This window comes from Mya arenaria, chromosome 1, assembly GCF_026914265.1.
Source record: "Mya arenaria isolate MELC-2E11 chromosome 1, ASM2691426v1".
NCBI classification, from domain to species: Eukaryota; Metazoa; Mollusca; class Bivalvia; order Myida; family Myidae; genus Mya; species Mya arenaria.
Window position 1 is genome coordinate 50,267,639 of NC_069122.1, and position 15,623 is coordinate 50,283,261.

At 33.7% G+C, this 15,623-nt stretch overlaps 1 protein-coding gene across 4 annotated transcripts; it reads left to right on the forward strand.

Annotated features, from left to right (window-relative positions):
- The first annotated feature begins 2,169 nt into the window (after positions 1-2,169).
- Positions 2,170-14,713, forward strand: LOC128236525 (polyprenol reductase-like). Of its 4 annotated transcripts, none has more exons than XM_052951434.1 (7): positions 2,170-2,311; positions 7,593-7,804; positions 8,147-8,292; positions 9,001-9,198; positions 10,207-10,329; positions 10,692-10,793; positions 12,454-14,713. In XM_052951434.1, the coding sequence occupies exons 2-7, from the start codon at positions 7,641-7,643 to the stop codon at positions 12,609-12,611; spliced, it is 891 nt and encodes a 296-aa protein (XP_052807394.1). In that variant the 5' UTR covers positions 2,170-2,311; positions 7,593-7,640; the 3' UTR covers positions 12,612-14,713. The 4 variants fall into 4 exon arrangements, with proteins under 4 accessions (XP_052807394.1, XP_052807419.1, XP_052807412.1 ...); XM_052951459.1 differs by lacking the exon at positions 2,170-2,311 and adding an exon at positions 6,079-6,096; XM_052951452.1 differs by lacking the exon at positions 2,170-2,311 and adding an exon at positions 6,205-6,366.
- The last annotated feature ends 910 nt before the right edge of the window (positions 14,714-15,623 follow it).

Sequence of the window (15,623 nt, forward strand, 5' to 3'; positions counted from 1 at the left end):
GTATTATTGCATTCATATGATCTTCAAACGGACTCCATTGGCTATTTCTTGTGAACTTGACTTTGGCTTTAGTACATGAATGTGTAACGGTCCGCTATAGGCGGGGAATGTGCGTTCATGATAATATTCCGTATAAAACGGAAGTACTTATGTTAACTTGGTAATATGCAACTTAGTAAAGCCCGGGATCTGTGTGGATAGAGAAGTTAGTGTATATAAAGACCAGTGGACACCTTCAGGGTCGAGTATGTTTTTCCCTGAAGGGATCTGTTGGTGTTTGTTTCATTACGCCAGAAAGCTCGGCTATCTGGTGTTTATCGAGACGTCGCACGTTACAAATGCTAATATGGCCTTTTCATATCATATTTATAATATTTGTTTGCCCCATGGGTTATTTTTATTCGATTCGAGTTTTATTCAGTTGATAACCACCATAGCCAGAATTGTCTTTGATCTCCAAATCGATTATGGATAAGTACAGATTTGTTAGAGTTGGACCTACCTATAAATGATTTGTTGCCGTCATTAAATGAATAAGAGCAATCATCAATTGGTTTGAAGAGCCCTGTAATTCAATTAGTCACAGAAAGAATTGAATTTTTGCTAGCAATTATTATATAATGATAGCAACAAATAATTAAAAACATCTACAAATCAACTACAGCAGTCTTCGAATGAGTTCTTCAAATCATTTGAAGAGGTTTCTAATTATTCGAAAAAGTATTTAACCATTCGAAGAGCTCTTCAAAGAATTGAGTTTATGTAGCTTTAATAGCGCACACCCACTAGTAACGTACCAGTCAGTAGTGTTATGCCGATGAATAATTAAAATCGACGATTGGTCGGAATAGCCTACGACGGCGACAGTCGATAGTGAAATTTGAACACTCGATTATAGAAGCAAGGGACGTAACTGCTACCGACGGATTTTCTTTTTCTGGTTAAAGCTAGTTAATGTTCTTACAAAACTATTAATTGTCTGTTCACTGGTGCTGCTCTAATGTGTAGTTTAACTTGCTCAGAAATAATTTGAAAGTGATACTCTTATTCAAAATCAATACAAACCCATGTATAACAAACATCAATTTTGACTGATAAACCTTTAACTTCTTACTAAATAATGCATTTATTGAAAATATTAATTACTGATAAAAGATTGTAACCGTGAATTTAATAGCAGAAAGCGCAAAAATATTAAATGATTGGTGAATGCTATAAGATTTACTGTGGTCAACTATAGTCTCATAAGGTAGACGTACCGTATTTTATGCGTATTTCTTTCAAATTCATAAGAACCATTGTTTTAGACATTTATGGATATTTTGGAATATTAAAACAATATCATTAATTGTGGTAAATCCTATTTTGGAATAAGAGTGCATCTTTAAAGCGTTACTATGTTATGTTGTAAAGTCATATTTTTACTTAATCAGCAAGTCACTATAGTACATTATTACAAATTTTGTTTGTAATTTAGCTGCTAAAGGATTGGTTTTAAACTTCTCATGTTTTTGGTTTATAAGTGGTTTTTAAAACATATGTTACCGTTTACTTCTTACCATGTAAGAATTTAGTTTTCTCAGTTTTCTGAAAGAAAATGTTCTTGTAAAGCATATAGAATATTCAACTGCGTGTTACATACTTGTTAATGACTGATAATCATAAGAAAGAACGAAAGCAAAACGAAATTGATATCTTTCTTTGTTTTTATTTTACATATATGTATACAATACTTAATGTAAGACAGACATTAGAGCCTGTGGTCTCATGTTTTGTAATAGCAACTTGTAAACACTAAAAGATAGTTGCTTTCTGAAAAATTAAATAATGTTATGTATACAAAGAAATGTACAAACAATATTGTAAGGGAACATTGGCGCTTATAGTGCCGCATGTACTGTATCTGTATGCCTTTTATATGATGACCAAAGATAATTAAATAATGATTAAATCGTTTAATAATCGATCATTGATCGGTTTCATAAACCGATTATCGATTGTAATTTTTCTGTTCGATTTCAACACTACCGGGCAGACCTGTGTTACTATCTACCGTGACCGTTATCTCATCAATTCATTATTGAAAATAATAATTTATGGCCTTTTTTCTTTTGCACCGTTTTGACTAGCTACAATGACCTCTGAAAGAACAGGGGAAGTAACCAGAAGTAGAACTTCTGAAATAATTGGAGTGGAAAAAATAGAAGTGCTTAGCTGTGCATATCATGATTGGTACGATTGTCATTGTAAACCAAACACTGATATTTAATGTTAGATGTATCAAGTTTAGAGACAAGTAAAAGTTTTACCTGTAAGTATTTTAATTTACTTTTTAAAAATTGACTGATTGACAATAATATTACATACATGATTACATAGAAGGAGGGTTAAAACTTCAACAGTTCAAAATGAAGTATTTATAATGCATAATAGCAATCGAGATGTTAATATGGAAGAATAGAGAACATGTAGCAGTTATACATGATATGCAATATCAAAAGTTGTAACATTTCAAACTGGTATCCTTTCCGAGGCGTACTGGTATCATTATGCACCTGTCAGTTGTAACCATGCCCCTCCCCCCCCCCCCCCCCCCCAGCTCTGTGGGTATACCATGGTTAGCGGAGGAAATGGGCCGTGTTTTTACCTTTCAGGTAGCTTGCAGTGCCGGGGGAATGCAGTGGTTTTGTCTTAGTGCTGAAAATAGCGGGGAATGGTCCTTACCTAGGGTCCCTGGGGTGTGGGGCATTTGGCAGGGATTTTACCAGCAGTTTGTTCCTGCAGGGCAGGGATTTTACTCTGGCTTGGCTGGATTGAAAGTCAAAGTCCCCGCAATTCCCCCGACCTGGGGGGCCGTGGTTACAATTAACTAGTGCATTACAAGCACATATATAGAGAATTATTCGTAGGCGCTGGAGCTGGGATGGCAGGGGAGGCAGTCCCCTTTATTTTGGCTGATTAAACCACTGGTGAAATCATATTTTTTGCTATTAAAGTATAGTTAAGATACAGCCAGGAAATTTATTGCCAATGTGTTAAGGGTGCAGTTGTCTGTGCCCATTGAAATGATTGCAATTAACAATATTATTATCAATATTGAATCAATCAGTGGTCATCAAAGATTAGTGGAATCAAGTATAACAATGACAGAACCTGCAAACTGCAGATAACTGATTAAAAATATATCACATAAATTTGTCTTTAAGAGAAGATCAAAAAGGAACTATGTGTTTACTCAAAAATAGGTTGCAGCAGAAGCAGTAAAGTACAATATCATTTACATATTTCTATTTATAAACATGTCAGAGCCAAATCAACCCTGAAAGGAAAAGCAGTGTTAAGGTCATTCAATGCTCAGTGGTTGATTTACATTTTTGGCTCAACTGATAATGATCATTGGGTTAAAAACATACTTACGTATAATTTAAAGCTGTCAAAAAATAATCAAAGTAGTTGAAAAAATTGGTATAATCTACAGTTTTCGTTATTTTTAAATCTATTATTCAAACTATTGTTGAGAGTCCTGAAATAGGGTTAAAATGTGTCTTTACCTAAATGTATGTTTTAAAAGAAAAGCTGCTCAACAGGGATTTTCAGACTGATATTTTGTAGTTAATTAGCATATATGTTCTAAGATATCCGTAAGTTCAGTATTATAGTATATAGGATGGGTAATAAATTAATAACGAAAATAATATTTATTATTTGCAAAAAAATAAAATTAGAAAATTTGTAATGAAATAGATTTCTTTGCTATCATAAAATTAAATACAGTAAAAGTACTGCGGTCGCTCGAGAATAGGCGGTCCCTCGAGGTCGAAACGACTAGTTTATCAGCCTGAAAAACAAATTCAAAACACGTTTAAGATTACGTAGTGCTTGGTTCGATCAATATTTCATTAGTGCTTGGTTCTAAAAATGATTGTAACATTATTTCGGAAACATACGTACGTTGCTGTGGAAACAAAACTTAGGGCATACCGATAGGTGTTCATGCAATGTTTTTAAATAGCTCTGTAAACGAAATTGCGTATATTAAGGACAACATTTAAAAATAAATGACAGTTCATGCTTGGTTCTAAGATTTCTGAAGCACATTTCGCCTCGATTGAAAATTTGTGACACACATTCCAAATAAACTACAGAACTGTCTAACAAGATAAAGGTACCAAATAACGGGGAAAATTGGGCGCTGGAACATGGTCAATGTTACGAAATTTAATTGTTTAATTATTGATAGAAACTTAACAAAAATACACACCGTCTCACTGGGCGCTGCCATTTTTTAATGCTTGGTATCAAAACAATATACCACGTGATTACCGCCTCTGAAAATAATAAATAAAAAAATATATAAATACATAAGAATTTGTGTGGAAATAAGTATTCTGGATAAAATAAGATTCATGTTGACGATAAGATTTATGGTAAATATAAGATTCAACCTTCAAATAAGTATAATGAAGTCTTATGCATGTTAAAACAAAAAATGCTAATCTATTTTAAAAGATAGATGGTGATTTTAAAAGTGCATAATTGTGTCGTTAGCATATAACAACATTTTTTTTAAAGAATTGTGTGCAACTTATCAGTATGAGCAGTATCCTGAATATATACCCTCCTCCATTAATGATATTTTGGGAAGAGTATAAGGGCAGTGGAGAGGTTCTCCTAATGGCGGACACCAATGTTTCTTGAAAATTAGTTTATTTGGATACATGGTATTACTATACCAGTGTTCTGTGTGAATTCAAGACATTTTCCATAGATACCGTAATTGTAATAATTTATTTCTGCCACATTCCCTGAGATCTCCCTGCTGTGTTAAAGGGGCTGTACTCTGTATGATAAAATAGCGAAAAAAAAGAAAATTGTTGAAAACTGACATAAACTTGGTATCGATGTGTACTGATTCCAGGCTGTGACATGCATGAAAGACAAGCGGTTGTAAGATTCCCTTAAAACAAACACAACACAACATTAGATCATTTAAAAAAACATTTTATTCAAAACTTGAGAAAAAAACAGCATGTCAAAAACTATACATGTGTAAATGACAAAACATACCTACGTAACTGAACACTAACAATAGTCTTTTTCGTTGTGGTCTGCTTAATATTGTGTAGCCTACATATTTACGGTACTACCACTGTTCATATTTTACGCTTTACCAGATTCAGGGTTCCCACAGACTTGGGTTAGTACTTGAATTTTATGGCTGCTGAATGAAAATTCCTTAAATTTGCAAATTTGTAACTCCTTAAAAGTACTTGAATTTTTATTTTGCCTTGAAAACTGTTTGAGAAGTGCTTGTTTGTTTTTTTAAATGTACGTAAATTTCCTTGTTCAGCCCCAAATAAAGTGTCCGCAGTAAAAATAATCCATCTTTACAAAAAAATTTGATCGTAAATGATACTTTGCTAAGTTTCATAAATGTGTGTTATTTTCATAGTTCTTATTAAAGATAACAAGTCTTTGAAAATGAAAAAGGTCCTTGAAATCTCCATGAATTAGTTGCCTTGGTTCAGCTATATGCACCCTGTAATTACAATCGGCTTACAATCAATAATGGCTGACTGCTGACTGAAATAAATGTGCTGGCAATTGTTTTCATTGGTCAAAATATTATGTTGACATTAAAGTGACACTCTTCTTCAATATCAATAAAACATCTTTTATAACAAACATCAATTTTGACTGATAAACCTTTAACTACTTACTAAATTTGCATATATATGGACAATATTAATTAATACTGATAGCAAGATTGTAACCGTGTATTAAATAGCAGAAAGCGCAAAAATAATAAATCATTGGTGAATGCTAAAAGATTTACTGTGGTCTACTATAGTCTATTCAGGTAGAAATACCGTGTTTTATGCTAATTTCTTTCAAATTAAACTCTGTATCCTTCATAAAAACCATTGTTAATAGACATTTATTTATCCTTTTTGGAATATTTAAACAATATTATACATTGTGGTAAATTTTATTTGGGAGTAAGAGTGCATCTTTAAAGCAGATTTGAGCTGTCTTTACAATCCATCTAAATAAATTGGAATAAACTTTAACTACTGGAGTAAAATTTTAAACCAGGTAAGTCGGGTTGTTTACTCCTGAGGTACATGTACCTACTCCCTCATAGCCATTATGAAATTTCAATGTAGAAAAAGCAAGCTATATTAGTGTGAATAAGCAGCTTCTTTCATGAATGTTACCTGATACTTTAAAATCATATTGAGTATACAAAAACACTCTTATCTAAAACAGACCTTACTTCATCTCTGAATAATATGTAGCATGTAACTGGTATCATGTTTAAATCGATGAAGGACGTTTATTCTGCATATCAGCAATAAAGAAAAGGTAATTTAGTACATACACTGTAATTGCTTGTTAATTTACGATACATGCATGTGTTGTTTTTAAATTGGGGCATTAGTTAGGTAAAGCTTTTGAAATCAAACGGCAATTATAAAAGGTAAATGTAGAATGCAGTCTTTGAAAATATTGCACTTGAAGGGTACTTCAAGGTTACAAATAAAGTTCAATCAGAACTTCCTGGTTAAGATATTACTAAGTCTCTGGATAAAAGTAAATATTTCAAGACAGATTTGTGTGTTGTTTTATCTTGGCTATTATTTACACAAATGTAAGTGACACAATATTGTCTTTTTGATACCATGGAATTATATGATGAAATAACTTACTGCTTGTCAAAAACTGGGTCATATTATGATTTTTGATCATGTATAGACCCCTTAATCTATGATCTATTTTTTTATCTAGCCATTCTGGCTGTCACAGATAGGAATTTCGGACCACTGGGACATCATCGACAATAAATGAGTTAGTAAAAACGCCCAGCTATTTAATTTTTTTATAGATGGATCAACTAACCCAGTACAGAAGTTATTGCGGCTGAACTGCACAAATTGTACCATCTAACCTGTCAGATGTCAGGCATAGGACTGCTTTGGACAACTCTGCCCAGACGCTAATGTTATATTGGAATTATTTATTACATAAAAACATTCTTCTTTTCAGAAAGGCATAAGCCATGATTGATCTACCCCCTTCTTAGGTCAGATGTCTAGCCTATCACCGTGTTGGATGTCTCTCCAAAGCATAACATTTCATCCTGGGAATTGACATAAAATGAAATGTTCTTTTTCATTTCCCATTCCAACTCAATAGCCATAATTTTGAGCTCTTGTACATGGGCCACATATCTGGCCTTCTGTGGATGTTATCGTATATTATCGAGAAATTGTCATAAAAATAAGCTAGATAGATCGGACGCACTCACACTTATAGCCACTTAAAATTAGCCATGTTATACATGTAGCGAAAAACATCAAATGCCTGTGTTTATGCACTAAATCAATAAAAAAACATATGTTTGAAAGTTATTTTGGACAAAAGATCTATTAACACATGTAAATCATTTCCTACAGATTGACCAATTTGACCTGAAACATAAGTGAACATAATTATGTGCCCAGCCCTTTGACTGATATGAGCCGCGCAGTCTTTAAATCATACTGTTATAAAAAAGAGCACAATATCATACCAACTGTTTCCTCTTGCAGCTAGACCCCACCATCACCTGACTCTTGATTCCACGACTTATATAAGCCATGTTTGAGCTACCCTCCCATCTTGGTCAGATGTCAGGCCTTGGACTGCTATGGACATCTCTCTCGGGGGCCTATGTGATCCGGGGAATCTACCAGGCAGTAGCAGGGTCTTCTACCAATCGGGACTTTGCTGGCGAGAAAGGCATCCTGAGATTTTCAAAACAGTTAGTGCGGTTTGGTTTTGTTCACATCCTACCTTATATTTGCTCAATTGTAAAAAACTAGTTCCGGCTGTTATATATTTGACTTCATTTCAAACTTTGAAACAATAAAATTTGTATTTGGCTCAACATATTTGTTTATATTTTTAAATCCTACTAGTAGGTAGATTAATTAAGATTGTGATATATATATAGGTAGATTAATTAAGATTGTGACTTAATTATGTAGTGTTCATGTAATGCCTCTAGTAAATGAAGAAAATTAAGGAAATTCTTATTTATTGTTATATTTCTTTAAGAAAAAATGTCAATAGTCAAGATGTAATTATATTTCTGCTTTTCTAGCCCGATCCGTCGCCATTTTATCGGCCTTGGTATGAATGGGGCAATCTGCATTGCAGCCTACAACTCTTACTGTTTCGGTATCTCAGACTTTGGATGGCTTCAGGGTCTGTTAGACAAGGTTTCCAATCCTGGGGTTGTCACCACAGGTGAGAGGTTACTTTATACCATTATATTAGAATAATGCTTTGACAACCGTCAGGGGCAGTATTCCAGATTTTTTCCTCTCCTTCTCCTTAGATATGCTAATTTGTGATTCCTTTCAGTCTATTGGCCAGTAATTTTTACAGTGCAATCAAAACCTTCAGATTATACTCGTAAACTTAAGTAGGATCTTCCCTAAGTTTGTTATTGAATTCGGCCCTCAGGACTGACTAGGTCAGTGACACTGAGAAGTTGTTGATTAATTGTCAAATTTGATTTATAGTTTCAATGAGGATTGATATATCATGCATTGTTTGCAATCATAAAAATACTACCGCAGAACATAAGCTATTTAAAGTAACAATAAATGCCTAAAAATACTACCGCAGAACATAAGCTATTTAAAGTAACAATAAATGCCAATCTGCATTGATAAAATGGACGTATCAAAAATCGAGGTACTGTCATAGTCATGGGGTGGGCATAATTAAAAACAATACCTACATGAACAGCAAAGTCTATAAATCTGGCTTATTAATATATTTGAGTTATGTCCCTTCATTGATTAAAAAAAAAACAATCACCAACAAGCATTAGAGTTTTTTATCTGGCGCTGTTGTTTTAACGTATTAATAATGATGATGAGATTGGTCACATTTAAAACTTATTTTGTACAATATTGTTTCTGTAACATTTCATTTTCATATTTTCAGACGAGATGTCCTGCCTGGTCGGCTGCAGTCTGCTGTTCACCCACACACTGTTACGCTGGTACCAGAGCGTCTACATCAACGTATTCAGTAGTTCATGTACTGTAGGCCTACTTGATTGGCTCACACCCAATCTCTACACCCTATTGGCCGGTTTAACACTTGTCTCTGATGCTCCACCTCTAGAGGGAAAAGGCTTTGGTAAATGAAGGGAATTTATAGTCAATATGAATTTATAGTCAATAGTGTAGCGTTTATACTTTCCTGTTTTTTGTAATTTTTTTAAAGGTTAAAATGAATATTGTGTGTTTGAAGCTGGACTACTCATAGATTTAGGCTGGCTTTTCTTCTCACCCTGTTGTCACCGTTGGCATCTGCATCTGGTTAAAGTGTTTTAAGCAAGTACCATTCATTCAATTGACATTATACTTCACACATTTGTTCAGGGCCGTTCGGCAATTAAGTTAGACAACTCAATATAATCCTATATATATATAAATAATGGCCCTCTATTGACTTGGAAAGAAATCTTTAGCAAAATTGAGCACTGAGGAGGCAGTCCTGTTATTGAGAATTAAACACAACATTCATAAAAGTCATCAGATTGACCTTGATTTGTTGAATTAAATCAATAATAAGTTATTGATATATTTTGAAAGAGCTTATATAATGTTTGCCTGCTTATAAGACACAATTCAAGAAGGAAAATCGAAAACTTTATCCACAAGACTCAATTCCTGCCAATCATAACAACATGTTTCATAGAAAACCCCAATCATATTGTTCATACCATACCAGGATATTCAGTTCCAGCTTGCAGTTTTACTTTGTTTTAAGTTTCTTTAATATTAAATCTGTTGCATCTACAGGCTGGTTCAGTACGTCTGCTTTATCATGGAGACATACATGTATGGTTGGAGTCAGATCCTACAAAAAATGTACATCATATATCAGGATGACAAACTGCAGTACAAAATTGCTTAAATTGGAACCCAGTCTTATACACTTATACCAAATGTACTCAATATATTATTACTGATTTTTTGATGTTTTTCTGTCTACAGATGGGTTCAATATGTCTGTTCTATTCACCTTATGGGAATTGAACTGTTTGTTGTCATTTCATATCAAGAATATGATCTGAAATAACTAGTATTATAAAAGTTCTGCACAATCTTCATATAATAAATGATGTTTTTCCTTGTACAGGCTGGTTCAACACATCAACTCTATCGTGGAGGCATGCTGTTGGTGTGGCATTGTTCACTGCAGTCTCCATTCATGACAGCAAGCTGCAATACCAGCTGGCAAAACTGAGGAAAAATAGAAATGGTAGACCAATGATTTGTGTATTTACTGATAATTGGTATCATTAAAAAACCCACCAACTTTTAGAAAAGAAAATTAGTTAATGAAAACTACGATTTCTTATCAAGCAGTCTAACTTGTGCAGAAAGTTTAGTCCTAAACTAAACCTTAAAGAAATTATACTTAAATGGCCCTTTTTCCATTTTGCAAAAAAAAAGAAAGAAATATTATCTTCATTGATACATGTCCTATGTAACTGATTTTCAGTCCTCCGTGTGATTCTTCATTATTTGTATATTTCAAAGAGGATACATAATACATTGTACTTGATAGTTTTGCAGTCCTAACTCCTTATGAAATCATAATTAAATTCAATGTCTCTGCAGGACATGTTGTCAGTGAGGACCATAAAATGCCGAAGGGAGGAATGTTTGACATTGTCTCCTCGCCACAGTTTCTCCATGAAATTGTCCTCCATGCTTCTATTGGTAAGTTTAAAATTGAAAACAATAATACCTTATAAATTTGAATATAAAATATTGCATAAGAGGAATCATTGACGTTCCTTGTTCAGATTGTAATACAACCATTACTTACTTTCTTACATATCACCAGTGTAATTTAACTTGACATTGACATCATTTTGCCCTTCTAATTCTAAACGTCCAACTTTTTGCCCAAAATGAATAAAATCTTCGTTTTATGGCAATGAATGAGCCTTATCATTATGATAAAAGAATCTTACAAGAGTTGCGCTGTTTAAGACAAAAAAATATGAAATTCATTGGAAAAGATGTGAAGCAAATCCTCATCAAAGGCTTGCATAATAAGCTTCCTTAATACTTGTGTCATAATTGTTTCAACTCGAGTAAGATCCTATACATGCTTTTTTTTTAAATGTTAACTTTATCTTCTCATATTGTCTCATGCCAAAATGAGGTGGTCTCCTCAATACTGTTTCTCCTAAATATCTCATTCAAGCTTCCACGGGTAAGGTTAAACACAACAGCACCATATAGATTATCTGAATTTGGTATGGTCCATAAAAGAAAGGATGTGTCACTATATCTTCATATGTTGTCTCATGCCAACAAAGCGATGAATGTTTAGCCATACATTCTATAGCAAACACTTTGACATGCTGCTGTTGTGAGTTTACATTAACAGACCCAAAGAGCACCAGACTAAAACTTTACAGCCAAAAAAATCCAGCACTACAGTCTGTGGCCTTGTGCTATTTTTGCATTACAAATTACAAGACTGAAGTTCAAGAATTTTCTTCAGGCCTTTGAATTCAATCACTCCACACACTTTACATAATGGCCTTTAGCAAACTGTTGTCAGTCTTCTTTTTATTTTTATTATTCATCCATCAAATTTTGTTCACAGTAGAACTTGTAAAGTACTTGATGGAATCGACTGGAACTTGGCATAAAGATTGTTGTTGAGTTTTGCCATTAAAAAAATTATAATGGTATATTTATCATCATGTTTTATCTGAAATATTTCTTTGAATTTTAAAACATTTGCAAACTGATATGAAGCAGAGTTACCTCCTTTTGTACTTTTGTTAATAAATGTTTGTACAATGTTTAGCACTTGGAAACCATTGAATGGAATTGAAAGACACTGATTGATGGTAATGCAGTTTTAATCATGTGCAATTTTGTGCATAGTTTTCTCTCCATGTACTAAGATTTTCTTGAAATAAAAAGTATATCTGAAGCAATACCAAGAATCTCCTGAATGGAATTAAATAATACATGAAGAATTTATAGATGGCATGATAAGTTGTGCGCATCCTAGAAATTATCAGCACTTTCTTGCAGTTATCTCCACTAATAATTTTATTCAATATGTTTTATTCACTCAGCAAGACTAATGATTACTGGGGTCTTGGAAAACAGAAGTCCGGGTACCAGAAATAATAAGGCCCTTCCTGTGCATCATCACTGCTAAATTCTCCTGTCTTTGTATTAAGTACAGCTTTCACCCTGGACTCCATGACATACCAGCACCGTTTGCTGTGTTACAACACCATCACCATTAGCCTGATTGTACGAGGCCATGTGAGACTGGAGTTATAATGGAAAACAAAAAGGAGGCCCTTCCTGTGCTTCTTCAGTTCTCAATTCCCGTACATTTCAGGTCTGACCCTGGGATTCACTCATCAGGACTGGTGGCTTTGTACCGGCTATATCACCATCAGCCAGATTGTGCGAGGCCTTGGAAGACAGGAGTGGTATCGGAAAAAATATGAGGACCTTCCTGCTGGTCGCAAGGCTGTTATTCCTTATCTGCTGTAGATAGGAGGCCCACATCGGGGCACTTTGCAAATCATGAAATGCCTTTTTTGTGACATTTTATTCATCAAAGCCTTATATTAGATTGAAGGACAAAATCCAGACTCCATATGCTTATAAGCTGTTAATTTATGTTTTTCTCCAATTAAATTGTTATGAAATGAATATTTTACAATATTTATGAAATGTCTATTTTGGAGAATTTGGTTTGTCTATGATAAATTGGGAGGATTTTGTCCATACCACCTTTTTTAAGGTTTGTAAAATGAACATGATGTGGTATGATATGAGAGAATAAAATCATAGAACACCATTAAGTATGTATGCATGTTTATGATTGAGTCTATTTTTAACCAGGTTTTCACATAGTGAAACCTGGTTATTTTGTTTTATATTAGTCGGACATATGCCTTTTATGAAATTCACTGAATTTCACATTGAAAAGAACAGATGTTGTTTGGATGTTTGTAATTTGGTAAATTGAAAGTTTATTGCAGTATGCATTGATGGTAGAAAAAATATTTTTTTTATTCATTTATTTTTCAAATAGTATTGAAATTCCGCAAAATTCCAGATGTTGTGAAAATTCCTTATTTGTATTAACATGTTTTTTTGTGTGTAAAATTCTTCTTTTTCTCTGGCATAATACTTATAATATAAGCCTAAAGTAAGTGCTGTGATTGTTGGATATGTTATTTAGATATTTTATAATGACCCCACAATTTAATTTGATAACCGACTATTTGTCTGTTCATTCATATTTTTCATGTTTTTTCTTAATAGCTATGATAAGTATTGTGAAATTTCACACATTACAGGTTCTCTGATTTTAAACCAATACTTGTAAACATACATGTTCATCTTTAATAAAATTCTTTTGATTAATCTTCACATATGGATAGTTTACTAATAAGAACTTTGTATATAATTATACCCCCCAAAACAAAGTTTGGGGGGGGTATACTGGAATCGGGTTGTCCGTCTGTCTGTCTGTCCGTCCGTTTTTTTTTGTCCGGGATTCATCTTTGTCGTTATTGAACAAATCTTTTTCAAACTTTCAGATATTAATGGCCATGATGTAAACTTGCGCCTCTGTGAAATTGGTACGGGTCACATGACCCTGACCAGAGTTATCTCCCCTTGATGTGTTAAAGTAGGCAAAATAAGCCCTGTCCGGGATTCATCTTTGTTATTATTCAACAAATCTTTATCAAACTTTCAGAAATTAATGGCCATGTTGTAAACTTTCGCCTCTGTGAATTTGGTACAGGTCACATGACCCTGACTGGAGTTATCTCCCCTTGATGTGTTAAAGTAGGCAAAATAAGCCCTGTCCGGGATTCATCTTTGTTATTATTCAACAAATCTTTATCAAACTTTCAGAAATTAATGGCCATGTTGTAAACTTTCGCCTCTGTGAATTTGGTACAGGTCACATGACCCTGACTGGAGTTATCTCCCCTTGTAGGCAAAATTAGCTTTGTCCGGCCTAACTCCAGGGCAAACAACCTAGACATGGAGGGGTGGGGGGTATTCGTTAGCCTATGGCTTACAGTTCTAGTTAAATATCTCAAATTGAAATATCTCAAAGACAACAATAAATGTTCATGATCTAACGCCATCACTTGACTGCATGGCCCATATTGGCAAAGTTATCCTATTTGACTTACAACATGCATAAGTTGCTCCCCCTGTCATGTTAGCTCTCAAAAAAATAAATTCAATAACAGGTAAATTCAACGTCAGTCCTGGAATGTTTGAAAGCTGAATTTCAAACAGAAAATAACAATCAAAACCTTGTATTGTATAATTGTGAAAGTATGTATATTTTCTATGAAAATACTGATCATTTTAAATTTATGAAATCAGTTACTACATATACAAGACATGACAAACTTCTTATGTGGACAGTTATTATAGAAATAGGTATGGTCATTAGAAATGCATGTTTAACATTATACTTGTACATCTCCTTACATATCATGAATTACATCACAGTTGTATACAACATTCAACACATAATATATGAATGCAAATATAATGTAATCAGACTGTATTATTAATTGTGTAAAAGCTTTATAATTTCTAATAAAGACTTAAAAGCATCTGATCTTTTTTATGTTTTGTTGGTTTTTCCCCATTATATAAATGTTCATGAAGAAACATTGGAATTGATAAGATGCTAAATCAGATAATACCTGCCCTTGTTGATAACTTTGTTTAACAAGAGAACATTTGTATATTAAATTCATTGAAGTCACACCATGCATTTAATGATTTATTTGCCCAGTGTTATCATTTGCTATGACAGCATCATATTCATTCTCGTTCACAGGAGTGATGATGCTTTGCTTTACATTTATCATTATCAAACCTCTAATGAATGAGAATGAATCATACCTGGCAGTGGCTGGTGTTTGTTTTGAAAATTCAATGATCAGTTGATGTCATTTTCAAATTCAATGCCAATGCTCAGTTGATGTCATTTTCTAATAGGTATTATAAGGGGCTGTCTTATGAGCATAAGACCTAATATCTCGAGACCAAGAAATGTTGTTAAAATTGCGTTAAGATTACACATTTATCTTATTGATGTGTTATTTGCAAATTCAAACCAGCTGTGTTGTATTTGATCAATAAAACTCAGGCCTCGTATTACAGCCAAAAGGCCAGTCCTGAAATAATGTTCGGGCAGGATTTCGGGGCTGCCTTGGGGTGAAGGGGAAACGCCCTGGTAGGGGGACCAGGGGTGCTAAGGACTGTGTGGAAAACAATTTTTAGTAGCTTCAATTGCTTTATAAAAGCTCTCAGAGACTTCGAAGCTACGATATCCAAACCTAGTTTCCAAGTCATATTGACAGCTGAAGTTTCCAGTAACCAGCAGGCTGACTATTGCTTTATAGTTGTGCTGTAACTAGGGCATCGAGTGCTCTTAAAACATAAATAGACAATGACTATCCTCAAAATTATACTGGATAATGTGAAATCTGAAACTCGGCATCATCTGAAGTATTT